The 26405-nt window shown below is 40.7% G+C and overlaps 1 protein-coding gene across 1 annotated transcript in view; it reads right to left on the bottom strand.

Annotated features, from left to right (window-relative positions):
• The window catches only part of CACNA2D4 (calcium voltage-gated channel auxiliary subunit alpha2delta 4), a 112391-nt gene that overhangs the window by 51830 nt on the left and 34156 nt on the right, over positions 1-26405 (bottom strand). The window contains exons 17-23 of the mRNA XM_042945420.1: positions 24179-24265; positions 23550-23621; positions 12411-12472; positions 11076-11143; positions 8716-8761; positions 8525-8622; positions 6135-6228 (exon numbers count right to left, since the gene is read on the bottom strand). Of these exons, the coding sequence (XP_042801354.1) occupies positions 6135-6228; positions 8525-8622; positions 8716-8761; positions 11076-11143; positions 12411-12472; positions 23550-23621; positions 24179-24265 (527 nt within the window). The remainder of the gene's footprint in view (positions 1-6134; positions 6229-8524; positions 8623-8715; positions 8762-11075; positions 11144-12410; positions 12473-23549; positions 23622-24178; positions 24266-26405) is intronic.

Below are 26405 nucleotides of genomic sequence, written 5' to 3'. Positions count from 1 at the left end.
TCTCTTAGTACCTAGATTAGCGGTTTTAGTGAGTGTATAAGGTAGTCAAGCCTGACGCAGGGCTTGAACTACTGAATGCTGAGATCTTGATTGAACCAAAATCAAGAGTCAGACGTTTAATTGACTGAGTCACCTAGGCACCCTGGGTTTGTTTTTTTTTTTTTTAATCAAGGCTCAGCTCTATGGCTATTAGGGTATCCCTAAAGGAATATTGTGAAGAAGGTTGCACCATGCAATATCAATTGATAGTACCTGGAGCTGGGTTAAAACACTTGGTCTACATTCTGGAAAAGCACCAAGGTCTGGAGATGCAGATGGGACTGGCTGCCCACCTCTGATGTTGTAGTAACCAGAATTTCCAGGGGTGGGGCCCAAGGGACTCTTTCTCTGAAAATCTGCCTGATGCAATTCTTTATTCAAAAGTAGTACAGAATAGTCTAATGAGACTCCTGCACCCATAAATTAGCTTCAACAATTACCAGTCTATGCCAATATTGTTTCATCTACAGCCTCCTGCAGCCCTCAGATTATTTTGAGGCAAATCTCAGATATCATTTCATTGATAAATATTTTAATTTCTATCATTAAAATATAAGGAATGGAAAAAATCATTAATGACATTATCACATCTAAAAAAATCCACAATTCCTTAATAGCATCAAATAATCCAATAATCCACAATCCTCATGACTTTTTTAAAGCTTATTTGTATAAGAATCAGACTAGGGTCCATAGTTCATATGTCTCTTTTCTTTTCTCATCTCTCTTTCTCTCTCTCTCATTTCTCAATCTCAATTTAGATATTTATTGAACTGTAATCCACTTGCCATACAGTTCATCCATTTAAAGTGTGCAATTAAACGGTTTTTAGTGTATTCACAGAGTTGTATGGCCATCACCAGTCTATTTTAGAACATTTTCATCATCCCCAAAAGGAACCCCATACTTGTTATCAGTCATGTTTTGTCACTTTCAACCTTCCTTTCTCTTCTTTCCCTCTCTTCTTCTCTTTGCAATTTATTTGCTGAAGTAGGTTGTTGGTTCTGTAGAGTTTCTGCATTCTGGGTTTAGCTGATCATGATGCTGTGGTGTTATTTAGCATGCTCTCTTGTCCCATGTATTTCTTATAAACTAGCAGTTAGAGCTATGGGTTTGACATAGGTTTGAGTTATAGGTGGTGTGTTCTTTGTCAAGAGGCACACACTCTCTCATTGACGAGAGGTTGCAAGACAGGATTCTTCCTTATTTTATTTGTACCTGAAATACTTGATTAAAGATAGACTTCTCCTCATCAATATTTGGTTATCCTGAGATGCAACTTCTACAGAAGAGCCAGGATAAATAATTGTCTCTCTGTTTACTTGCCAGTTTAGAATAATGAGTTGGTTTCCTAACATCTTCTGAAGATGACCAAAAGTCTTTTTTTCTCCCCAGTATCATTGTGAACACAGGATTTTAGCATACCTAATATGTTTTAATCCACTGCAGTTGTCATTGCTTTTGCTGCTCTAATTTTTCCACCTATAACCAGTGAGAATCGCTTCCAGTTGGCTCTGGGGTCCCACTGGCACAATCTCATTATAGTCTTCAGTAACTTCTTGCTTCTGGTTATGACAAGATACTCCTGGCTCATTTTGTACATTTGTCACTGTCTTGAAATCAGACATTTCTTCAAGGATCGCTGACTCATTTTAATAAGAATTTCTTAATATGGACATTGAAAGTCCACAATCTGGGTCTGGGGTGCTCACTGAGGTTGGTCTTTTCAGTGTACAGGGCTAGGATATCCTTTTTGTTTCTTTCAGAGAAAATAATCATGAGTTCATTGATATTTCCAATTCGTATTCAGCAGTACATCTTAACTTCTTTGATTTAAAAAATTTGCATCTCTTTTTTTGTTTGTTGAAAACCTTGGTTCCTAATGACATTAACACAATACTATTTGCCCTACCCATCTATATAGTTTGAGAATAACAGTGCCAATGTTGTTTCTAGCAATGTGGTTATTGAACACGGTTTATGATTTTATTTATTGTTTATGGTGTGTGTTTTTAAGTCCGTTGAGGGAATTAATCTATGTACAGTTATTTCATGAACTTGATACACAGGTTTATTTGTTTCTTTTGTTTTCAATTTTTTAGAGCTTATTTTTTATTTTTTATTTTATTTTATTTTTTTAACGTTTTAATTTTTGAGAGAGAGAAAGACATAGCATGAGTGGGTTAGGGGCAGAGAGAGAGGGAGACACAGAATTGGAAGCAGGTTCCAGGCTCTGAGCTGTCAGCACAGAGCCTGACGCGGGGCTCGAACTCATTGACTGTGAAATCATGACCTGAGCTGAAGTCGGACGCTCAACTGACTGAGCCACCCAGGCGCCCCTAGAGCTTATTTTTTAAAATTTAATTTTGTTTTATAATGATATAAAGCATTTACATCGTTCCAAAGTCAAATATGCAAAATAAAGCATTTTTATAAGCCTGTCTTTCACTCTCCCTAAAGTAACTTTTGTTTGCTTGTTTATTGTTCCATTAAACATATATGTGTACATATGTACATACATACATGTGTCTATATTTATATATGTGTAACTATGAAAATATATTTGAATTTCCTCTTTTTAAATAAATAGTGGAGGTGTTATACACACTTTTCTCCATTGGTGAGACCATTCCATAACAGTTTATAGATTTCTCATTTTTTACAGTTACATAGTATTCCATTATGTGGATCTACCATGGTTTATTTAACTAGGCTCCTGCTGATGGATGTAGGTTATTTCCTATCTTTCACTAAACGGAGCTGTAACAAAAAGCTCATGTATATATCTTTTCCTATTTTTATTAGTGTATCTTTGGAATATGTTCCTAGAAGTGGTCTTGCTGAGTCAAAGTGTAAATGCATTTTTAACTTGTTAGATATTGCCAAATTCTTCTCCATAGCCCTTGAAACATTGTGTATACCCATTGACAATATACAAGAGCCTGATTCCCCACAGCCTTGCCGGTAGTACATGTCAACAAACTTAGATGGTTATCAATCTGATGAGTGATGAATATAATCTTGGTACTGTTTAATATGAATTCCTTTTATTATGAGCTATATTGACCATTTTCTCATATATTTAAGGACTATTTGTATATATTCTCAGAACCGTCCATATACCTTGGTAATTTTTCCTATAAAGTGGTTGGTTTTTTACTTCTCTATTTTCGAAGTTCTTCATTTTTTGAGAATAAAAGATTGTAATCTTTTGTTTTTTAAGTTGCAAACATTTTTCTGGTTTGTCATTTATGTTTTCACCTTGCTTATGTTTTTATTTTTGCCAAATAAACATTTTTATGTTGTTAAATTTATCAGTCATTCTCTTGTTTCTGAAGTTTGAGTCATCATTGGGAAAGATTTCCTAATTCCTAGATTTTAGAGCAACTGGCTCATTTTTTTTTTTTTTAGTACTTATATGGTTTCATTTTTTACATTTAAATCTCTGAGTCATTTGGACTTTGTCCAAGTGTATGGTGTGAGGAAATAATACAATTTTATCATTCTCCAGATGGCTCTCAAATCAGTTATTAAAGAGTCCATTTTTTTCCTCTCACTGGTTTGACATGATGTCTTTGTCATATACTAAATTTCCACATGCATTTAGATGAATTTCTGGATTTTCTATTTTTTTACTCTTTGTCTGCCTTTCTATTCATGTGTCAGTACTACACTTCATAAATTACATGTTTTAATACCCTGGGAGCACAAAACTTCCTTTGTTGCTTTTCTTTTTCAGGAATTTCTTGACTATTCTTTCAAATAAACTTTATAATCAGTTTATCTGGATCCATAAAAATACTGATTACGTTTTTATTGGGGTTGCATTAAACTTACAAATTAATCTAAGGAGGATCAATGTCTTTGTGATGTTGATTCTTTCTATCCAAAAACACTGAATACTTCCCCATTTGTTCAAGACTATGTTTGTGTCTTCCAGGAGTGTTTTAATATTTTCCTTATGTAAGTTTTGGGATATTTCTTATAGTTTATACCTAGGTGTTTGATTACATTTTATTTTTTTCCCTCTTAAATAGGAATTCTCTAATGATATTTTAAATTTAATTTTGTTTTTATAGGTAAAGGATATTAATTTTTGGATGTTCATATTATAAACTATTACTTTACTAAATTCTGTTATTGTTTTACTAGCTTTCCTATAAATTCTTCTGGGGTTTCCAGAAATATAATCATATCACCTTCTTAGAGATAATTTACCTCTCCCTTTCCCTTCTCATTGCTTCTAGGTGTATTCTCTTGTTTGGTTGCACTGACTAATACCTTCCGACCTTGTTAAATAGTAATAAGGATATGGGAATGCCTATCTTAGTCCTGTCTTTAGTTGAGAGAGCCTCTAGCCCCGTTCAGATGTTGACTTTCATGCTTAGGTCAATTTTAACTTCATTGATTAGTTTTTTAAAACATGCATGGATATTAACATTTGTTCAAATATCTTTCTGCATCTATGAGAGTGATTGTATGACTTATCACTCTAGCTTTATTAATATGCTATTTTATATTAATTCTCCAGGTCTTCTTTTCTAATATACACCTTGGTTAAGAATATTTATTCTTCAGTGTTTCTCAACATTAAAAACATCTCTGGCTATGGGGCACCTGAGTGGCTCAGTCGGTTGAGCGTCCGACTTCAGCTTGGGTCATGATCTCACAGTCCGTGAGTTCAAGCCCCATGTCGGGTCTGTGCTGACAGCTCAGAGCCTGGAGCCTGCTTCCAATTCTGTGTCTCCCTCTCTCTCTGCCCCTCCCCTGCTCATGCTCTGTCTCTCTCTCTCTTTCTCTCTGTCAAAAATAAACATTAAAGAAAAATTTTTTTAAAAATGTCTCTGGTTAATCTCTGAACTTGGAAAGATGAAGATCATGCCCCTTCTCTCCAAACCAGTGATCCAATCCCCTGACTGCCTGGTTTGACTCCAACTTCACCTCTTGTGAGGCATATGACCTTGGGCAAGTTGTTTATCATACTTTACCTTGGTTTCCTCATCTGTAAAATGGGGATAATGATAGTACCTACATTGGAAGGTGGTTATGAGGTTAATATACACTAAGTACTTAGTGCCTGGCCTGCTATATTCTTTTTATTTTTTCTAGCTTCATTTAATTTCGTATATGTAATACATTTACATGGTTCAAAATTATACCAAAAAGTTATAAGTTATACAGTGAACTATTTCCTATTTGGACTTTCAGAGACTTTATACACACACATGCACGCATGCACACACACATACAGATATACTGTTTTCCCTCCTTTTTATAGAAATGGTTTCAAACTGTACACAGTAGTCTGCATCTTGCTTTTTTAAATAGGTGGTTGTTTCATACAAAATTCTATTCTTTTCTTTAGGAGAGCATTAATTAACTTGAGTGTCTTAGGGGAGCTTGACATCTTCATGATGTTAACGTTGAATCTTCCTATTCAGGAACAAGGTGTAGTCCACTGTATTCTTAACCTCATTAATATCTTGTACCCTCCCAACACACATGCGTGCGCAAGCACACACACACACACACACACACGCACGCACACACACACCATTCATTTCTTTTTTCTACCTATTCACTAAACCTGATAGCACAAGATAAATATCAGCAAAGGGAGTGAGGAAATCTAAGGCACTGGTAAAGGCCAAGTTTGTACTTCATAGTGTCTTGACCTTATGTGCTGGAAATTGGGTCCTGCTTGAACCACTCTTTCCAGGGTACTTGGCAAACAGGCTTACACAGCTACAGACCAACCCCAAGAGAGAGGTGTTCTTGGAACGGGGCTGCTGCAGTGTGGGTGGGGGATCTGAGCTATGCCGGGGGGACCCACATTTGGTGCTTTTCCAGAGGGGAGAGCAGCAGCACATGTGGGATGTGGAAGCTGTGCCAAGTCCCTGCTTTACTGGAGCCCATGTGAAGGAAGCTCTCACTCCTCCCATGTCTGCCCACTGTCATCACCTTCATCTTGGACCCAGTTGTCTCCTGAGCTGCCAGCCAGGAAGTGGGAGGGACCCTGACTCAGCCAAGGGAATCCTAGGGGCTGGAGCTGCTTCGCTCCACAGAACCCTCAGCCCCACCCTGGACTGACATACTCAGAGGTGTTGAGAGTCATCGCTGTCCAGTAGGCTTCCATGGGGGCCGTCACCACCGCATCAAGCAGTACCTCCCGCACCAGCTCCTCATCGCCTGGGGACAAAATAAAAGGAGACCAAACCACTTATTTCCTCTATGATGTTGAATACAGCTCATCCACCTTTGTAAGGAATCCCGACTTCAGGGAATGGGATGTGTCTCATAAACATGTATCTGGGACACATAAAACCATCTATGTGAGCTTGAAGAAATCATGTCGTCTCCCTCAGCCTTCACATCCTCAATCCCAAACAACATGTGAGCAGAACTGATTTCTAAGGCTCTTCCCAGTTCTGGTATTCCGTGAGATTAGAATCTCTCAGGGACATCAGATCTTGCCCTGAGCCCAGGCTACCTCTCCTTTCTGCTGCCATCAGTCTGCAACTTGATCATCACCCTCCCAACACACTGGCCTTTTGCCAGTTCTGTGCACGTGAATTTGCTTCAGAGCCTTTGTGCATGCTGTTCCCTGGTCTGGATGCTTTCCTCCAACTCTTTGCATGTGTGGCTCTTTTCCCTCTCTCTTTAAAAAAATTATCTACTTTTATTTAGGTGAAATCTATGTAACATAAAATCAACCAATTTAAAGTATACAACTCAGTAGCATTTAATACATTCACAATGATGTGCAGTCATCACCTCTGTCATCACCCCCAAAACAGACCCTGTACCTGTGAAGGCACTCGGGTCACTCTTTTTTATCCTCAGCATAAGTAACACTACCTGACAGAGTTGGGCGCTCTATAGGATCCCATACAGTATCCTACTCATGGCACTTACCACAATCTGGAATAACCTACACCTACACACACATGCTTGCTTCTTTGTTGTGTGGTTTCTCCACTAGATTACAAGCTCCATGAGAATAAGGGCCTCATCTGGGTCATCTCTGTAGCTTCAGTGCCTACCCCAGGCATGGCACAAAGTACATGCTCAGTACTGATTACTGATGGAGTGAGTGCACAAATGAGTGCCCTTCTGGGCCAGCATGGAAGCAAGGTCTTGTCTTAGGGGTGACATTTGTGTGTCCCTCTTCCAAAGAGGAACAAGAGGGACCCTGCTGAGGGTGTGGCCCTGTGGTTTCACCAGTTGCATCTGTGTTGGGGAATTTAAGTTTAGCCTGAGAGCCAGGCACTGGAAAACTCTCACAGACTACAGGCTACAAGATGCCATCTGGCCAAATGCTCTCCTTTGCTGAGATGAGGACTTTAGAGAACAGAGCATCAGTATCAGCTAGATGGTAGTAGGGACAGATCTAGGGGCAGGTTGCTGATGCCCTTACACTGTGTGAGTGTCTCTTTGAAGGCTTAACAGTGCCCGGTGAAAGAGGCTTAAAGCAATCTCAGTCCCTGACATGGGGACACACTCATGCTGCCACAGTGCCAGGAACTTAGACAACTTTGTGGTCCCATAGGGAGGCTAGTTCTGTCTTTTTCTTTGAAAATCTCCCTGTTCTCCCTAAGCCATGGGTGAGTTCCAGGGATAAGGCTACTTGGCAGTAAGTAAAGTCCTCAGTGGCTTAGCCATAAAAAAGAGTGAAATCTTGCCATTTGCAACAATATGGATGGATCTAGAGAGTATAATGCTGAGTGAAATAAGTCAGAGAAAAGACAAATACCATATGACTCCACTCATATATGCAATTTAAGACGCAAAACAAAGAAAAAATAGGCAGACAAAAACCAGACTCTGAAATTCAGAGAACTTGGTTACCAGAGGGGAGGTGGGTGGGTGATGGGTGAAATAGGTGATGGGGATTAAAGAGTACATTTATCATGATGATCACTGAGTAATATATAGAGTTGTTGAATCACTATATTATACACCTGACACTAATATAATACTTATGTTAACTAGAACTAAAAAAAGTTGACAGTGATAATGAATGTGATAAGATGTCAAAAAGTCAACACTTAAAAAAAACCACACATCGAAACCTTATCCATTAAGGTTAGTGTATTTTTTTTGATTTCACTTAAATTTCTTATATTATTTTTGATAAATGGCATATTAAAACTCACATGTAGTCAAATTTTTAAAAAAAGAAAAAAGTAGACAAAACATAAGAGACTCTTAAAATACAGAGAACAAACTGAGGGTTGCTGGAGGGGTTATGGGTAGGAGGATGGGCTAAATGGGTAAGGGTCATTAAGGAAGACACCTGTTGGGATGAGCACTGGGTGTTATACATAAGGGACGAATCACTAGATTCTACTCCTGAAACCATTATTGTACTATATGTTAACTAACTTGGATGTAAATTAAAAAAATAAATAAAATAAATAAATAAGTAAAGAAAGAAAGAAAAAAAGAAAAAAGAAAGTCCTTGGTGGGCGGGGTCAGCACTCACACTCCAGATCTGGGTCCTCCCCTGTCAGGAAGCGGACTATGGCCTCCAGCTGGCTGAGCTTCCGATGGTCTGGGTCGATATCTGTGATGCAGTAGATCCTGGAGCCCAGGAGAATCAATGTTACCTCAAGAAAATTCCACCTTTCTCCTTCCCATTCTCTACTCTTCGTGAACAGCGAATTTCCCACTTACCAGTCACTGGCTAAGGTCAGATCTGGGTGAAGCAAGTCATGCAGGCCTGAAACCAGAGTTCACACTCAGTACAGTGCTCCCCACTGTTGTGAGGATGTGCACCTGAATTGTTTACAAACAACTGCCAGAAAGCTTCTCTAGGGAAGGACTGGGTTTTATTCTTCCTTGTTCTCAGCTCGGAGTAGGGACTCAACCCATAGGATGGTGCTGGGTTTGTACAAATCATGCCTTTGTTCTCAGCTCGGAGTAGGGACTCAACCCATAGGATGGTGCTGGGTTTGTACAAATCATGCCTTTGTCCATGTTGCTCCTGCTTCCTGAAATGCTTTTTCTTCCCATTGTCTTGTGTCCAAATCCCACCTATTTGGATCTCTCAAAGAGCTGATACTTTGAAACCAGTGGTTTTTGCTTCATTGTCTGCATTGTACCCAACTGAGTTAAATGGCCAGTCAAAAGTAGAACTCAGAGATGGGCCAAGTCTGTTTTGTGTAATCTCTGTAGCCTCTTGCTGTACCTACACTAACCGTGTGTTCAGTGTGTGTTTGTTGATTGAATGAGTAAATGAACAATTGCCCTACTGAGCACCTACTCAGTCCTCAAAAATAGGTGCTCAATTGAGGTTTGTTAAATTGAAGGAAAGGATGATAGGAATGCCAAGGGGAAATTTGTGGAGTCATTAAAAGGGGTACTGGACTGACATAGACATAAGGCAAATAGCTACAGGGTGATGCTCCTTTCCCCACAGTAAGCCTGGTTGAGTCCATAATTCCAAGTCCTTGGATCACTGGTTGGTCTCACCCATGGAAGTTGGTCTCTGTCCCCTGCAGGAATGTACCCTGAGAATATCTAAGTACAGAAAGAAAAGTATAGGAAGAGAGAATGCACCATGGAGGCCCAGGGAGTTTGATCGTTTTGGGGACAGTGGAAGACAGGGAAGGAGTGTGGTCTAATGCCACGGATGTATGCTGTGAAAGGGTGAATGCAGGGGTCACATGGGAGCATGTGGCTGGCCACAGGGGGTCTGCCAAGGACAGCTGCTGGAAAAGTGACATTTACACTGGGACATGAAGAGTGGGTCCAAGTTAGGTGGGATAAGAAGGTGGGCACTGGAGAAGAGAGCATTTCAGGGGAGAGCAAAGCACATGGGAAGATCTTAAAGCTTAGTGCATGGAGAAATGACCAAAAATAGAAAAAAACCCCAGAAGGCCATTAAAGGTCGTTTAGCAGTGACATAATCTGATCTGGCATTTCTTGATGGATCTCTCTGGCAGAGATTTACAGGAAGAGAGAGGCAGGGAGACCAGTTGGAGGCTGCTGTGGTTATCCAAGAGAGAGGTGACAATGACTAGGGTGGTGGCAGAGATATGGAGACATGAGATGCACTCAAGAGATGATAAAGGAAGAATGGACAGAATGTGGGTGTTAAATGGAACTGTGACCAAACCATCCCAGGACTTCCTGAGATATCCCTGAATTCCGGATATTAGTTTTGTTCTCTCAACGTGCTCAGGCAGCTGTAAGTAAAGAACAGGTTGGGTTAGGGAAGGTGGGGACCTTGTCCCCCATCCTTCCCCACCATTCCTTACTGCCCCTCTCAGTTCACTTCCCATTAGTTCCCTACTATGGGTTCAGCTGTGTCCCCCCAAAAAGATATGTTGAAGTATGAACCCCAGTACTTGTGAATGTGACCTTATTTGGAAATAATGTCATGGCACGTATCAAGTTAAGATGAAGTCATTAGGGTGGGCCCTAATCCAATATGACTGGTGTCCTTGTACAAGGTTAAATAGAGAGACACAGATGAGAAGCTACACAGATGGTGAGGACAGAGACTGAAGAACTGTAGCTTCAAGTCAAGAAATGCCTGGGGCTATCAGGAGGTAGAGGCCAGGAAGGATCCTGCCCTGGAGGTGTTGGAGGGGGCATGGCCTCCAGAACTGCAAGAGAAAGCATTTCTGTTGTTTATGCCACCCAGTTGGTGGTACTTTGTTTTGTTAGCCTTATCCAACGGCTACAGATTTGCTCCTTTACTCTTTCCGGCCTCCTTTGTCATGACTTAGGTGAAATTCAGCTTTGTTCAAAGAAGAAACATATCCCGTTGACCTACCTCTTCTGGTCCACCAAAGCTTTCCACAATGGCAAGTTCTAGGCTTTGCCGGCTTTGACAACCAACTGGCAGATCCTGCAGCCCCGGCACACAGGACACACAGACCCCTCCTCACCAGGCAGCCTTGCTCTGAGAGTTTGCTCAAGTCCAGGACCTGGGAGACTCTGGCTCTGCCCCAGGCTGGCCCTGCTCAGTGTCCCAGGAGAATCCACTTTCCTCCCACACTGCCCACCAGTACTGGGCACAGACCCACCTTCTTCCACAGTTGTGTTCCCCAGGAGGATGTACTCTCCATGGCCCCGGGACAGCACCACTCCCAGACTATGGGGAGAACAGAGAACACAAGTGCTCAGCAGCATCAAGGGCCAAGCAATGTCCAGCCTACTTCCTTGGCCTTCAGCAACTTGGAGTCTATGAATGTTGCCCCTGGCCTCACAAGTCTCCTCTAGAACTAAAGCAGCAGTTCTATGCTTCCATCAACCTCTCTTCCTGAGAAGGACTCTGTCAGTTCTGTAGGTCAAGAGCCCCATCACCTACCATTTAATTTTATTTATTTAAAAAAAATTTTTTTAATGTTTACTTATTTTTGAGAGAGACAGAGACAGAATGTGAGTGGGTTAGGGACAGAGAGAGAGAGGGAGACACAGACCGGAAGCAGGCTCTAGGCTCTGAGCTGTCAGCACAGAGCCCGACATGGGGCTCGAACCCACGAGCTGTGAGATCATGACCTGAGCCGAAGTCGGACGATTAACCGAGCCACCCAGATGCCCCATCACCTACCATTTTAGACAAGATTCATCCAAAACCTCTCAGGGACCTCCTGAAATGTGGAGAGGTTTCTATGTCTCACAGGCTTTCACAAATAGGAGAGTGCTTTCCTGCCTGGTGAACACCACCATGCCCTCCTCTCTCTCCTAGTAGAACACTGCTGTTAATGTTTGCTGAATATCTGAATTACAGGTATATCCTAGAAATTCTGAGTTCATTGGTTTGGATGGAGTCAGGGCATTGACAGTTTTGCAAAATTCCTCAGGTATTCTAATGAGCAGTCAGGTTGGGCACCACACTTTATTGAGAAATGAGGTAATTCAGAGATAAGGGCTATTTGTTTCCTAAGCTGTATAATGCCTCATGTTGACAACAGTTGGAAGGAACCAAAGAGATTTTCAGATTTGATCTTTCATCTTACAATCTTTTACATTGCATCGCTTTAAGATCGTTAAGTAGATTATGTCCTACAAACCACAAAGAAGTAGCTACTATTTTTAACTTCATTTTACAAACAAGAGTCAAAGGCAAAGAGAAGTTAAGTAACTTGACTAAGGTCACACAACCTGCTAGGGGTGCAATTGGGACCCAAACCCAGGCAGTTTGGCTCCAGACCCTGCAAAGTAGGATACACTGGCAAAGCAGGTCTAGACCTCAAGTTTCCTGAAGGCAAGCCTGGGGTTTTTTTCTGTTACCATAAAATTGCCAACTAAATATGAGTAAATTCATTCCCCAGACCTGGAATTTCTGCTCGCAGTTGTTGGAATTTATGTTCCAGCCATCCTACCTCCCCCTTCCAAATAAAACATGGTTCCCTCACCTGAAAGGTGTGTCACTGATGTCTGTGAAGAAGTAGTCATTGGTCAGGAAAAGAACTCTCTTCTGAAAGAGAGAAAAGAAAAGGAGGTTTGCTGGAGAGAGAGGTGCCTGACCATGCCACTTACCTTCTCACCTAATGCCCTTGGCTTTCATTGTCTCTGTGCCACTTCCTTCACCTCTGACCCCTTTCCCTGACTGCCAGGGGCATGCCTCACCTTGTTGACCACCAGGCCGAGCAGGCTGTAGCCTTGGGGCTGCCTGATTAAGGGACCAATGTCTACACCCTTGCTGTCCCATGAAGTGGCTGTTAGCCATATGAGGCTCTTGTGTGCTTGAAATGTGCAACTGAGGGACTGAAGTTTTAAGTTTTAGTTGAGTTCATATAAATTTAGATAGCCAACATGGCTAGTGGCTACTGTATTGAACAGTGCAGGTGTGGACAGCGATGCTAGGGTTCATACAGGACCAGCTGGTGCTAAAAGCTTCTGGAGCTCATTTGTGTATGACCCCCCCTACAACCTCCCCCTTTCTGGAATACAGCGGAGGGAGAGGGAGCATGATTCCCTCCACTAACCCCTTCCCAGGGCTACGTCACTCTTTTACAACTTCTTTTTCCTTTCAAAGCTGCCATCTTTTCAGTTTCAGTAGAATTGTGTAAGTTAGGGCATCAGGTAGTGCACACGGTGGTTCAGGGCCTGGGCTCGGCATCAGACAGACCTGGATTTAGAGCCAGCTCGGCCATTTACAAGCTGTGTGCTCTTGGGTGAGCTGTTCCACTTCAATTCTAAGCTTCAGAATTCTCATTTGTAAATCAGGATTAATAATAGCACCCCATGCATAAGGCTGCCATGAGGTGGTGAGTGTGACTTTAATGGATAGGGGTGGATCCAGGGAAGAGCAGGATTTGCTCTGGGCTCTGAAGTCCTGTGGATTGTCCTGTCCATGACAAGTTTATGCTGTTGGGAAAGCCACATGTTCTTATTCCCTTCACTTCTTTCTGGCTTTTAGAATAAGCTGTCCGAAGGGGGTGCAGTGGAATTTGGGTGGCAAAAAAAGTTTGTTTCCGGAAGAAACCAGCTTTAGATCAAACCTGAATGAACAGCTCTTCAGCACCAGCCTCATCCCCACAATGTTCCTGCCTCCACTGTCTCAGTCAGAGCCTCCCTCACAGTGGTGCTGGGGCAGTCGGGGGCCAGGAAGGGCTGTGGTGGCCTCGGGAGCCCAGTGTTCCAAGATGGGGCTGGCTTGAGGGTCAGAACTGGAGATTACCTTTAAAATTTTTCCTTTTTTAAACAGTGTGGAGGTTCCTCAAAAAATTAAAAATAGACCTACCCTATGACCCAGCAATAGCACTGCTAGGAATTTACCCAAGGGATACAAGAGTACTGATGCATAGGGGCACTTGTACCCCAATGTTTATAGCAGCACTCTCTACAATAGCCAAATTATGGAAAGAGCCTAAATGTCCATCAACTGATGAATAGATAAAAAAAATTGTGGTTTATATACACAATGGAGTACTATGTGGCAATGAGAAAGAATGAAATATGGCCCTTTGTAGCAACATGGATGGAACTGGAGAGTGTGATGCTAAGTGAAATAAGCCATACAGAGAAAGATACCATATGGTTTCACTCTTATGTGGATCCTGAGAAACTTAACAGAAACCCATGGGGGAGGGGAAGGAAAAAAAAAAAAGAGGTTGGAGTGGAAGACAGCCAAAGCATAAGAGACTCTTAAAAAGTGAGAACAAACTGAGGGTTGATGGGGGGTGGGAGGGAGTGGAGGGTGGGTGATGGGTATTGAGGAGGGCACCTTTTGGGATGAGCACTGGGTGTTGTATGGAAACCAATTTGACAATAAACTTCATATATTGAAAAATAAAATAAAATTTTTCCTTTTTTGATTTTTTTTAAATTTATTTTGAGAGAGACAGAGACAGTACAAGTTGGGGCGGGGCACAGAGAGAGAGGGAGAGTGAGAATCCTAAGCATGCCTCATGCTGCCAGTGCAGAGCCCAATGCGGGGCTTGACCTTATGAAACCACAAGATCATGACCTGGGCTGAAACCAAGAGTCGGACGCTTAACTGACTGAGCCACACAGGGGCCTCTCCTTTTTTGATTTATTAAAGAAAAAGGCAAAATGTACAGATCTTAAGTGTATTCTTCCATTAGTTTTGATAAATATATATATACCCATGTAGTTACCTCCCCAGTCAAGATATGGAATGTTTGCATCTTCTAAAAATCTCTTTGCCTCCTTCCAGCCCATCCCCACCCCACCCCTCCAAGGGTGAACTCTGTTATGAATTCTATCACCTTACATTAGGTTTGTCTGTCCTTGCAGTGTGTACCTTTTGTGCTTGGCTTCTTTTGCACAACATAACATCTTTAAGACCACCCGTGTTGTTGTGTGTATCAGCAGTGTGTTTCTTTCTGTTGCTAAGTAGTGCTACAGTGTGTGGGCATGCCAGCTTGCCTTTACACTCACCTATTGATGGGCATCTGGAGTGTTTCCAGTGTGGGGCTATACTGAGCAGCTTTAGCTGCTCCAAATATTATTGACAAGTCTTCTTGTGAACCTGTTTTTATTTTGCCTGATAAATACCTAGGAATGGAATTTCTGGGTGATATGCTAAAAGTGTTTGCCTTCATAAAAAACTGCCAAACAATCTTCCAAAGTTGTTTTTATTATACTTCCACTAGCAATATATGAGTTCCAATTTCTCTACATCTTTGCCAGAATGTGGTGTTATCTGTCCTTTAAATTCTAGCAGAAGGTATGGAATGGAATCTGACTGCAGCTTTAGTTTGCATTTCCTTGATGACTAAGGATACATAGGGTCTGCTCAAGTATTTTGCCCATTTTTTATTGGGTTGTTAGTCTTTTTGTTAACAATCTGTACAAGTTCTTTATGTATTCTGGACACAGTCTGAGCCTTGCTTTTTCATTTTCTTAATGGTGCCTTTTGATGAGCAGAACTTGTTGCTTTTGATGAAATCCAATTTATCAAATCTTATTTTATGTTTTGTGTTCTTCATGTTTTATCTAAGAAATCTTTGGATAGGGGTGCCTGGGTGGTTCAGTCGGTCAAGCCTCCGACTCTTAGTTTTGGCTCAGGTCATGATCTCACAGTTCGTGAGACTGAGCCCCACACTGGGCTCTATGCTGACAGTGTGGAGCCTGCTTGGGATTTTCTCTCCCTCTCTCTCTGCTCTCCCCCCCCCCCCCCACTCTCTCTCTCAAAGTAAATAAATAAACTTAAAAAAAAGAGAAACCTTTGGATAACTTCAGGTCATAAACATCTTCTATGTTTTCTTATAGAAGACTAACAATTATTGGTTTTACATTGAGGCTATGATCCATCTCAAATTAATTTTTCTTTAAAAAAATTTTTTTAAGTTTATTCATTTATTTTGAGAGAGAGCAGGGGAGGAACAGAGAGAGAGGGAGAGTGAGAATCTCAAGCAAGCTGTGCACTGCCAGAGTGGCTGGAGACCGTCATGGGGCTCAAGTCCATGAACTGTAGATCATGGCCTGACCTGAAATCAAGAATCCTACACTCAACCGACTGAGCCATGCAGGTGCCCCTCAAGTTAATTTTTTTATGGTGTGAGATATGGCTCACTATTTATTTTTTTCATACATTTATTTAGTAGTTCCAGCACCATTTGTTAAAAAGACTTTCCTTTCTATATTGATTTGACAAGGTGGCTTTGTTGAAAATCAGTTGATAATATGTAAGTTTATTTCTGGATTCTCTATCCCTTCGTCTATTCTGGGTTCTTTTTGTTTGTTTGTTTGTTTGTTTAGAGAGCACAAGCAGGGGAGGGACAGAGAGAGGGAAAGAATCTCAAGCAGGCTCTGTGCTGTCAGTGCAGAGCCCAGTGTGGGGCTCGATCTCATGAACCATGAGATCATGGCCTAAGCTGAGATCAAGAGTCACAGGAGCTTAACTGACTGAGCCACCCAGGTGCCCCTATTTTGTCTATTTTTATGTCAATACCACCCTGCTTGGCTACTATAGCTTTACAGTCAGTTTTGAAGTCACATAGTACGAAACATCTAAATTTGTTCTTATTTTTCAAGGTCATTTTGGGCATTATTTAGGTCCTTTACATTTTCATATAGGTTTTAGAATCACCTTCTCCTGTTCACTTCTTAGCTATATCTAGAATAAGTCTGTTCAAATTTTGATTGGGATTGTATTGGATCTACCGGTCAGTCTGATGGATGGAGAATGGATGACTTAGCAATATTGACTAACAACCTGTAAACATGGTTATATCTTTTTATTAATTTAACTTTTTGACATTCTTTCTGCAACATTATGCAGTTTTGAGCGTAGAGGTCATATATGACTTGTTAAATTTATTTGTAAGTTTTTTATGTTGTTTGATGCTATTGAAATTTGAAATTAAAAATAATTTATTTCCAATTGTTTGCTGATATATATAATGCAATTGATTTTTATAGTATTGATCTTGTGTTCTGTCAACTTGCTAAATTTATCTGTTAGTTCTAGTAGTTGTTTTGCAGATTCTTGGAATTTTCTGTGTAAACAATCATCTTGTCTATGAATAAAGACAGTTTTACTTCTTCCTTTGTAATTTTTGTGCCTTTTGTTTCCTTACCTATTGTAAGGATAGATCTTTGCAGGGTCCAGTGCAATGTTGAACAGAGGTGGTGAAAGCAGACATCTTTCCTTTGTTCACACTTTTCGGGAGAAAGTGTTTAATATTCCACCATTTAAAGTTAGCCTTTTCATAGATGCCTTTTACCAGATTGAAGAAGTTTCCTTTTGTTTCCAGTTAAATTTTGTCAAATGCTTTTTCAGCATCTATTGAGATGACCATATGGCGCTTTTCCCTTATGCTGTTAATGTAATGAATTACATTAATTGACTGACTTTTTTGAATGTCAAACTAGCCTTACATTCTTGGGGTAATTCCACTATGTGCTATCATTGCCATTTATCTTATACTTGGGTACATTATAAGCCCTACAATACAATGTCAAAACCTTTGCTTTAAATAGTTGTCTTTTTGAGGAGTTCAAAAAAAGTCTCATATTAGTGCACACATTTACCATTTCCAGTGCTGTTCATTTCCTCATATAGATCTGGGTTTCCATCTGTGTCATTTTTCTTCAGCCTCAAGAACTTCCTTAAGCATTTCTTATAGGGCAGATCTGATGGTGGTAAACTCTGTTCTCTTTTATAAGAAAATGTCTAAATACACATCTTTTGGAAGGATATTTTCTCCATACATAGAAATTTGGGTTGAGAGGTTTTTTTTTTCCTTTTGGCATTTAAAACATTTTATTTTATATTGTTTTCGATGAGAAGTCAGCCATTATTTTATTACTGCTTTCCTCTAGCTTCTTTTAAGACTTTCCTATATCTTTGATTTTCAGCTGGTATATTATGGTGAGCCTAGATGTGGTTTCTTTTTCTTTTTATCTGCTTGGGGGGTTGCTGAAAATTTTATATCTTCTGGGTGATGTTTTTCACCAAATTCAAGATATCTGGGGCATTCTTTTTTGCAAATACCTTTGTTCCATTCCTTCTCCCTTCTTCTGGGACTCCAAGGACATAATGCCAGACCATAGGTAACTGAGGGATAGTTTTTTTTTCAAACATTTTTTCCAAATTTTCTTTGTTCTTCAGAATGGATAATTTCTATTTATCTGTCTTCAAATTCACTGTTCTTTTTTCCTCCAACTGCTGATAAGCCCATCCAGTAAAAATTTCATTTCAGATATTGTACTCATCAGTTTTAGAATTTCCACTTGGTTCTTGTGGTGGTTTTATATACTGCGTCAAATTAACTAAGCTGGATCTACATTTCCAGACTTACTTCCCTGAATGGTTCCAAGTTAGGGCTGGCCAAGAGAGAAGTTTGCATGAGATTTGTAAGGCAGAAGGGAAGTAGCAGCCATTTTACACGCTAAAGGTAAGTATAGCATATCGAGCACTTGCAGCGTGCTCTGATCTCTGGGCTTTCCCAACAGAAACTTTCCCCAGCTGCCACTGGATCTCCTCCTTCAGCTTCCCTGAGATCTGAGCCTGGTGACTGTGCAGCTCCACGTGAATGGCATTAACTCTTTCTTGCAGATTGCCCATATCCTTGAGATTAGAGGTAGTGAGAGACAGATGTGGGTTTTAGTTGTGCTTATGCTTCCTATTTTTCCTCATTGGTTTCAGTCTGTTCTTGTTCCCTCTCCTGCACACCCCCCATTTCATCCAGCTTTCCTTTCAAATCGCTAGTCCTACTGACCTATGATGACTTCAAACTCACCACTAGATGCAGAGACACCAACCTTACAAACTTCTTTACCAGCAATAACAATCTGATAATGTTTGACCCCTGGAATAAAACCCTATATTCATATCACTTGTAGTGGACCTACTTTGATTAAACCCCAACCATTTCTCTGCTGAGACTCTCCATTTATTCACTCATTCTGACTGCCCTTTAATTCCTTGTGCAAATGTGTTATATCTGCTATAAAGTCCTTCTAATCCAACAGCTGGTCATTTCTGGGTCAGTTTCTAAGACTGCTTTTTCTTTTAACTATGTGTCACATTTTCCTTTTTCTTCATGCACCTGCTAATTTTTATGCTATACTGGCTATTGTAAAGAATAGGTTGGAGATACCTTGTCTTCCTCTGACAAGTGTTGATTTTTATTTTAATCAGCAGATAAATAATTAGCTGATCACCCTGAGCATGTGGAGGCTTGGATTTACATTTTTGTTAGGGTGGGTCTGTTTCAACTTTGTCTTTAGGTCTAGAGTGAATCTCTTGGTCTTGGGACATAGTTTTTACTCCTAAAGTATAACTCTTCTGTGCTTTCAAAGAAAATCCTGAGGTATTTACCACACCTCTTCACCTTGGTGTGACTTAGACTCCAAACTGTCTTCATTACCATAGGCAACAGTTGAAATCCTTGTTCTGATTTTCAACTCTTTCAACTGTTGCTTTCCCCTGGGTACTTAGAGTCTCCCTTGCGTATATGTACTTTAAGGTCAGTCAAGAATTTGAGAGGAGTTTGTTTACATATATTAGGGCCAGCCCACCTGTAGGATCCCTTATTTCTAGGGTATTTTCTTTCATTTCAATACACTCTGAGAGCCCAAGTTCTGTTAGTTGATACTTCAAGATGGTAACTATAGCTTTCTGCTTGAATTATAGCTATTTCATTTAAACAGACTGGGGCATCCCTTAAGAAAAAAAAAAAACACATAAATGTGTGTTTCACCCAGTGTAGTTCTCTTGATTCAAGGGTTGAAGCTTCTTCAACCCTTGCTTCTGCCTGCTTTTGGCCACTTTCGCATGTCCTTAAATGTTTGTTTTTTAATATTTTAATATTTTGTTCAATTATAAATAAATTTATAATTGTTATATACTGGAGAATTAGTCTATTGCAAGCTGCTCCCTCATAACTAGAATCATAACTTTGAGATAATCTTTTAAGGCTGAGGCAAAAGGAAGAGAGGAGTGGTGCTGTCTCTGAATCTTGTTAACCGAAAGAAAGAACTGGAGAGGTTTGGAAAATATGAGTAAAGAGGTGTCAGAACAATCTCCTCCTTTAATAGATTGCCTTCCTTTGCTGGAAAAAAAGTGAATGAGTGAGTGTGTAACACACAGAGAGAATGAGAAAGTGACACAGAGCTACCCCCCTGAATCCAGTGCATAGGGATTAGAAGGTACTGGAGGAATATAGGGCAAATCTGTCCTAACTGACTATGTCAGTTGCTGGTGTGTGTGTGTGTGTGTGTGTGTGTGTGTGTGTACACACCATGCACCCATCAGCAGGGCTAACTTGGAAAAATCTAAAGGCTAGTAAAGAACACTGTCTCTCTTCCTCTCCCACTGCTAATTATTTTTTCTAAACTATCAAACAAGATGAAAATGATAAAAAGCGTGCCGGATAAGATACTTCAGGATATTTTACCTGTTTTTTCTTTCTTTTTCTTTTTTTTTAAATGAAGTTTTAAATTAAACTAATGAACTTCATTCCTTCCTTCCTTTTATTCTTTGAGAGTGTGTGTGTGAGTGGGGGAGAGAGAAAGAGAAAGGGAAAGAGAAAGAGAGTGAGAGAGAGAGAGAGAGAGAGAGAGAGACTCTTAAGCAGACTCTATGCTCAGTGAGGAGCCTGATGCAGGGCTTGATCCCATGATCATGACCTGAGCTGAAACCAAGAGTTGGACACTCAACTGACTAAGCCACTTAGGTGTCCCTGTCTTTTCTTTTAAACATGTCTTAGGATATCTGCCCAGGATGCTACTGATGGTTTAGAAATTATGATACCTATTACTGGTCCACATTTTGGGGAAAACAGACAGCTATCAAAATGGCCAATAGGAGGCCTACAAGCCAAAGCTGGACCCCTTTCAATTTGATATCTTAGATATTGGCTCAGATTGTATTTTCAATATTTTTGGAATTAAATGCACATTAAAAAATACAGATTCTTAGCTGTCTCCTTTAGATGATACTTGTAACTCTTCAGTTCCCAGAACCACAAATACTAAGGCTTGTCTTTATTACTCACATTTCTGAACACAGCCTATCTGACCCCATAGGTTTTTGAGTTTGTGAGCCCTGCTCTAAATCTTGCTGGGTTGCTATTACTGTCTTGTGAATGCCACCATACTTACCTGTCAGGTGTTTAGGAAAAAAGGTCTAAATTGATCCATGGGAAGTAAGGATACATGTAAAATCCCCTAGAGAAAACAACAAAACAAACTACACCTGCCAGAAGGATGGCTTGAATGATGACAGATATTCCCACAATGCTTTAAGAAAGCTTCCCTTGGCCTAGATATGAAGAGTGTTTCTAGTGAGGAACGAGTTTGTGAGGTGAGACACACCACTGAGCTGCGAGGGATGGGATAGAGTGGCAGGCGAGAAAACAATGGAACTGTCTGTGACTCTTAAAAAGAGAAGACACATTGGGCAGACAGAGCAATTGGTAGTGAAAAAAATGTAGCAACATCGCAGAGTGGCCTCATAATAGATCAGAGCAGCAGGAGGCTGGATACCACAGTAGTGGCCACATAGCAAAATGTCCTACACACACAGTGCAGGTGTGATGGCTTCTGAGCATGGAAGTAAAGAGATGAAAGATTAGAGTTGAGTTATGATATAATGAGGTGGAGGGAGAGGAGAAGACAATGAATTTTAAAGATGGAAACAGAATTCTAAAGAGACTCTTGGGAAGTCTTTAAGGCTGGAGAGTGAGTAGAGAATTCAGGGCTACTCCTACAAAAAAGCCTTAAACATTAGTGGTTAAGAGTGTGGGGTCTAGGGGTGCCTAAGTGGCTCAGTTGGTTAAGCATCTGACTCTTGAAATCAGCTCAGGTCACGATCCCAGGGTCGTGGAATCAAGCTCCATGTCGGGCTCCAGTCTGGGTGCGGAGCCTGCTTAAGATTCTCTCTCTCAATCTCTCTCTCTCTCTCTCTCTCTCTCTCTCTCTCTCTCAGAAAAAAAAAAGAGTGTGTGGTCTAGAATCAGACACATGAGGGCTTTGCAATTAATCATCTAGATGACTGGGCAAGTTTTTAGCCTCTCTAAATTTCCTCATCTATAAAATGGGGATAGGATAGTATATACTTCATAGGATTGTGAATGTTAAGTGAATACTTAAAACGTGCTTAGTCGAGTTTCAAATAAATGTTAGCTACCACTATTATTATTATTAGTAGTAGTAGTAAGGCATGAACACCTATGTGCTATGAAATGTGCATTATATCATGATCATGATCAGCATCACCCTACTTCATGTTAAAGCACCCACATGTCTGGAAGCTTTTGTTAAATAGCACATTTGACCTGGATGGTTTATTAGCAGCAATGAACACATTTCAAAGGGATGGGCAGAAATTTGAGGAGAAGTTCAGACTGTCTGGATCTGGTTAGAACTCTTGCTCAATTGGTGGCTTTGAGAAGTGTGAAGGCAGCATGAGAACATTGGGCACTGGGAGGAAAGAATAGAAGACACACTGTACCTACTTTGTAAGTCAGTCTGAATTAGATATAGTATAGCTATATTCCAATATATCTGGGAGTTGCTGTCTGCCATGTGCATGTTAAAATTTTCATTATAGCTACCTGAAATGTTTTGGTTGGGCTGGGCTAAGGAAGAGCTCCTTCATGCATGTAAGCAGGAGTCTGTTGGGATAAAGGTGGAGGTACATGGAATAAACCTTTACTCTTTTGGATCAGGAGAAAGAGCTGCTATAACTGGTGACATCATTGATATTGTCCAGTCTGCCTAAAGGAGGCTCTTCTCAGCCGAGAGCTTATAAAAAGCAGGCAACTGCCACAGAAATCAGATACTGGTCCCAGTGAAATTCAGCCCATGTGTCTAAAGGGAATGCAATGAATTGCTTTTCCTTTCCAATGCTTTCTTGTTTGGCTTCCATGGAGGTTTGTGTTTGTGGAAGAACTTGGGTCTAATTGTTGCAGACAGATGCCTGTGTTCTTTTAGCTGAGGCAGATGGGCAACAAGAGGAGGAGGTGGGGGTGGTTGTGAGGGAGGAGGTGACATTTGTAAATATGTCAAGGGACAATGAAAATTCACCACAAATGCAGTGGAACCTTTTAAATAAGAAGATGAAATGATCTTTTATAAATGATGTGTAGATCTGGGAAGACAGCAATGGCATCAGTGAGTGTATTGATTCTTGACTATCTGTGGTTACAGTTGATGAAAATCAGCTCTAAGGAGTGGCAATTATTTTCAACCTCTTCCCATATAACACGATTTCAAGAGTTGCTAACAATTTATAAAATTAACTGTCACTTTTCCCCTTTCCATAACAAACAACAAAAGAGCCAAATAGCAGGCAGCATCAGGAAGAAAAAAGCGTTGTAAATGCCTTGAGCTAAACCTACTGCTTCTCTTGGTAGTCTCCAAAGAACTGATCGTTTTGTGGCCTGATGTTTCTCTGGGGTTGATGCACATTTTGGATATACTCTCTAGTCAAGCCCCATAGACTACAGCAAGCACTCAAGACTTAAGCTCTAATTAAGCTAGGTCAAAGTCCCTTGTCACCTCCCCAAATCTCAATCAACTGGGAAGCTGCCTTCCTGGTACCAGACCCTGGTTCTTTCCTTCGAGCACCTTACCCCTTTGTCCAGTGGAACCTTCACGTCCATAGAGAGAGACCCTGTTTCCCCATTGATCATGGCTGTTCTCAGCTTCAAGAGGAAAGATAATGGTATTAGTTCCCTGGCTCACACTGGAGGGCGGAAGGCACTGAGCTTTATTGACCAGACTGGAGGTGATCCCTAGGAATAGTTTCAGTTCTTCCCTTTTTCCTTTAAGCAGAATACACAGGAGGGAACATAGACATGATTCTAGGTTCCACTCAGCTTATAGTTCCAGACATTCACCGAGATAATGCTCCCAAGTACACTAATGTATGAGAGAACATAGTGCCATATTACTGAGACACAATTTTTTCTGAATGAGCTATTGACCCCAAAAGTCAGAATTAAATACCACTGGAGCTCAGCCTCTGTGGTTTACAGACATGGCTCATTCGGCCTCAGCACCCTCTGGGATTCAGTAAGATACTGCTATGTTATTACAGTTGTTGGAAGAATTTTCCATTACAGAAACTGCTTCTGGTTTGGACTTGGAAAGCCTCCATGGGGAGGAACAGGGTGGTCTCAGAGCTCATGGCCCCACAGCTGGCCTGAGTACTGGCTGTAGAGCTACACCAGCTTCTATTTCTCCTACTTTCCCCACTCACGGTTTCAGCTCGGTCTTCCCACTCCACTTCAGAGAGATCCACGCTGTTGTAGTTAGGTTTGGGTTTGAGTTTCTTCCCGTCTCTGTACTGGAGTGGGCAGGTCATGAAGAAAGACATGAGGTTAAAACATAAGGCCCTGCTATAATGCCTTACAGATATATTCATAAAATCAAAGAATCTCAGTGATTCTTTAAAGGTTATCTGGGTCAACCTTCCAGCTGATGCAGCATTTCCCTTCCCAACATTTGTGACAGATGGTCTCACGGCCTCTGAGTGAGTATTTCCCATGATGAGGAGCTCCCTATTTTGTGAGTCAGCCTGTTTTGGTTTTGGACAGCTCTAAATCGTTAGAAAGCTCTTCCCCATACAGAGCTGAAATCTGGCTCCTTGTTACTTTTACCCATTGGTCTTATTCTTTCCCTGGAGCTGCACATAATGTTTTCCACCTGACAACTCTTAAGGTTTGGAAGGTGCTTGTTACTCCTGACTTCACTTCTATAAGCTAAACATTCTCAGGTTGTAGATCCCTCAGGTCCCTCTGAATATGCTCTTCTTTGTCCATGTCATTCCCAAAATGAAGTGCCCAGGATGAAAGTCAATATTTTAGATGGGGTTCTGACCAGTGTAGTGTGGGTGTGACCTGTGTGGACCAAAATATTGTATGGCTTTGACTGCTGCCTCTGATTCTACTGGATTTTCAGGGCAGCTACACTGCCCTAATGGCCCAAATAGAGTTTTCAGTCAGTTAAGTGCCCTTGGCCTTCCTCACATGGCACACTGTTAAATTGCATCTTTTCAATATTATGCTTGAGCATTGAATATTTTGCAGAACTTTCCATGCATCCTAATATATTCATCTTGTTAGTTTCAGCCCATTGTTTATAATACTGCCTGAATACTAATTTCCTCCCTTAATGTATTATCCATACCTTCCAGACTTGGTGTCATCTGATTTCTATGTTTTCATCTTGTTGATTGAATTCTTGAATGGGACAAAGTCAAGGACAGGCAGATTCTACAGTGCCTAATAAAGACCTCCCTCCAGCTTGACATAGAGCCATTAATCAAGTCTTTGAATGTTGTTGTTTTTTGGCCCTGACTTCCATCTCTCCCTGCCACCCTCTCTCTGATACCAAGACAGATATTGTCAAGGTATCTGCTACTAGGTTGGCAGCACTTCCCAGGTTTAGTTTAATAATAGATCAAAAAAGGAAACAGGATGGTTTATTGTCAGGGTAAATGATACGTGAAAGATCATCTTTAGCTCATTTTATTAAAACCACAGTTCTACTTTGTATAACTTGGAGCACATACAGAGAGATTTCAGGCCAGAAGTATGGCTCTCGATCCACTTTCAGTTTATTACTAGGCAAATCCTCTATTATTTTTATTTTTTAACTTAACTGTTATTCTTCTTAATATCTACCACAAATTGATAGTGCTTTCCTTAGGAATCTCATTATGGTGGCTTTACATAATAATGTTTGCTATGTAATAATATTCTACATGCTATTTTTCTCTAATTTCATTTGTTTAAGTCTATTTGTGTATACTTTATTTCCTTAATTAGATATAACCTTCCGTTTATAGTATTCTCAGAGTGTTATAAGGTCAGACACCCAGTAGGTCCACAATATTAATTGATTGGTTGAAGTCTTATATTCATCTAGATTATATAGATGGTGACCGATGAGTTTCTGACCATTGCCCTTCAATTTTACAAGTCAGCTCCATGACTGACATATTATTTTTTTTTTCCTAGTGAATCATCTTATTGCCACTGGGAATGCTCCCTATAGAACCCACTGGTAGAGGTCAGTGACCCATTATGGGTTCAGATGCTTGCCCAGTAGAGTCTGAATTGGGAAGACAACATGGCTTCCAGTGTGCCCTGATCTCTACTATGAACTTCTATATGTTGCCTTAAATAGCTCAGTCAGTTGCTTTATGGACACTCAGTATCTATCTGAACCAAATTGGAATGGAATTTGGCTTAGAATGATTTCTTCAAGTGGTACCTGGGGCAGATGAGCCCCTTAGTAAGTTCTCACAAAGATGCTCTGCTTGGTATTGTCTTCAGCTGCCATTTCAATTTAGTGTGAGACTTTAAGGGGAAAGGGCTAAGGTTCCTGTAGGACTTAACTGCCTTCTTCCTACTTCCCTGAACAATCACACTGAAAGGTGTGGCCATTGTCATCAATAGCAGCCAAGTGCCCAGACCAGAGGC

Source organism: Panthera leo, chromosome B4 (genome assembly GCF_018350215.1).
Source record: "Panthera leo isolate Ple1 chromosome B4, P.leo_Ple1_pat1.1, whole genome shotgun sequence".
Classification (NCBI taxonomy): domain Eukaryota; kingdom Metazoa; phylum Chordata; class Mammalia; order Carnivora; family Felidae; genus Panthera; species Panthera leo.
This window is presented reverse-complemented; position numbering and strand designations above follow the sequence as displayed.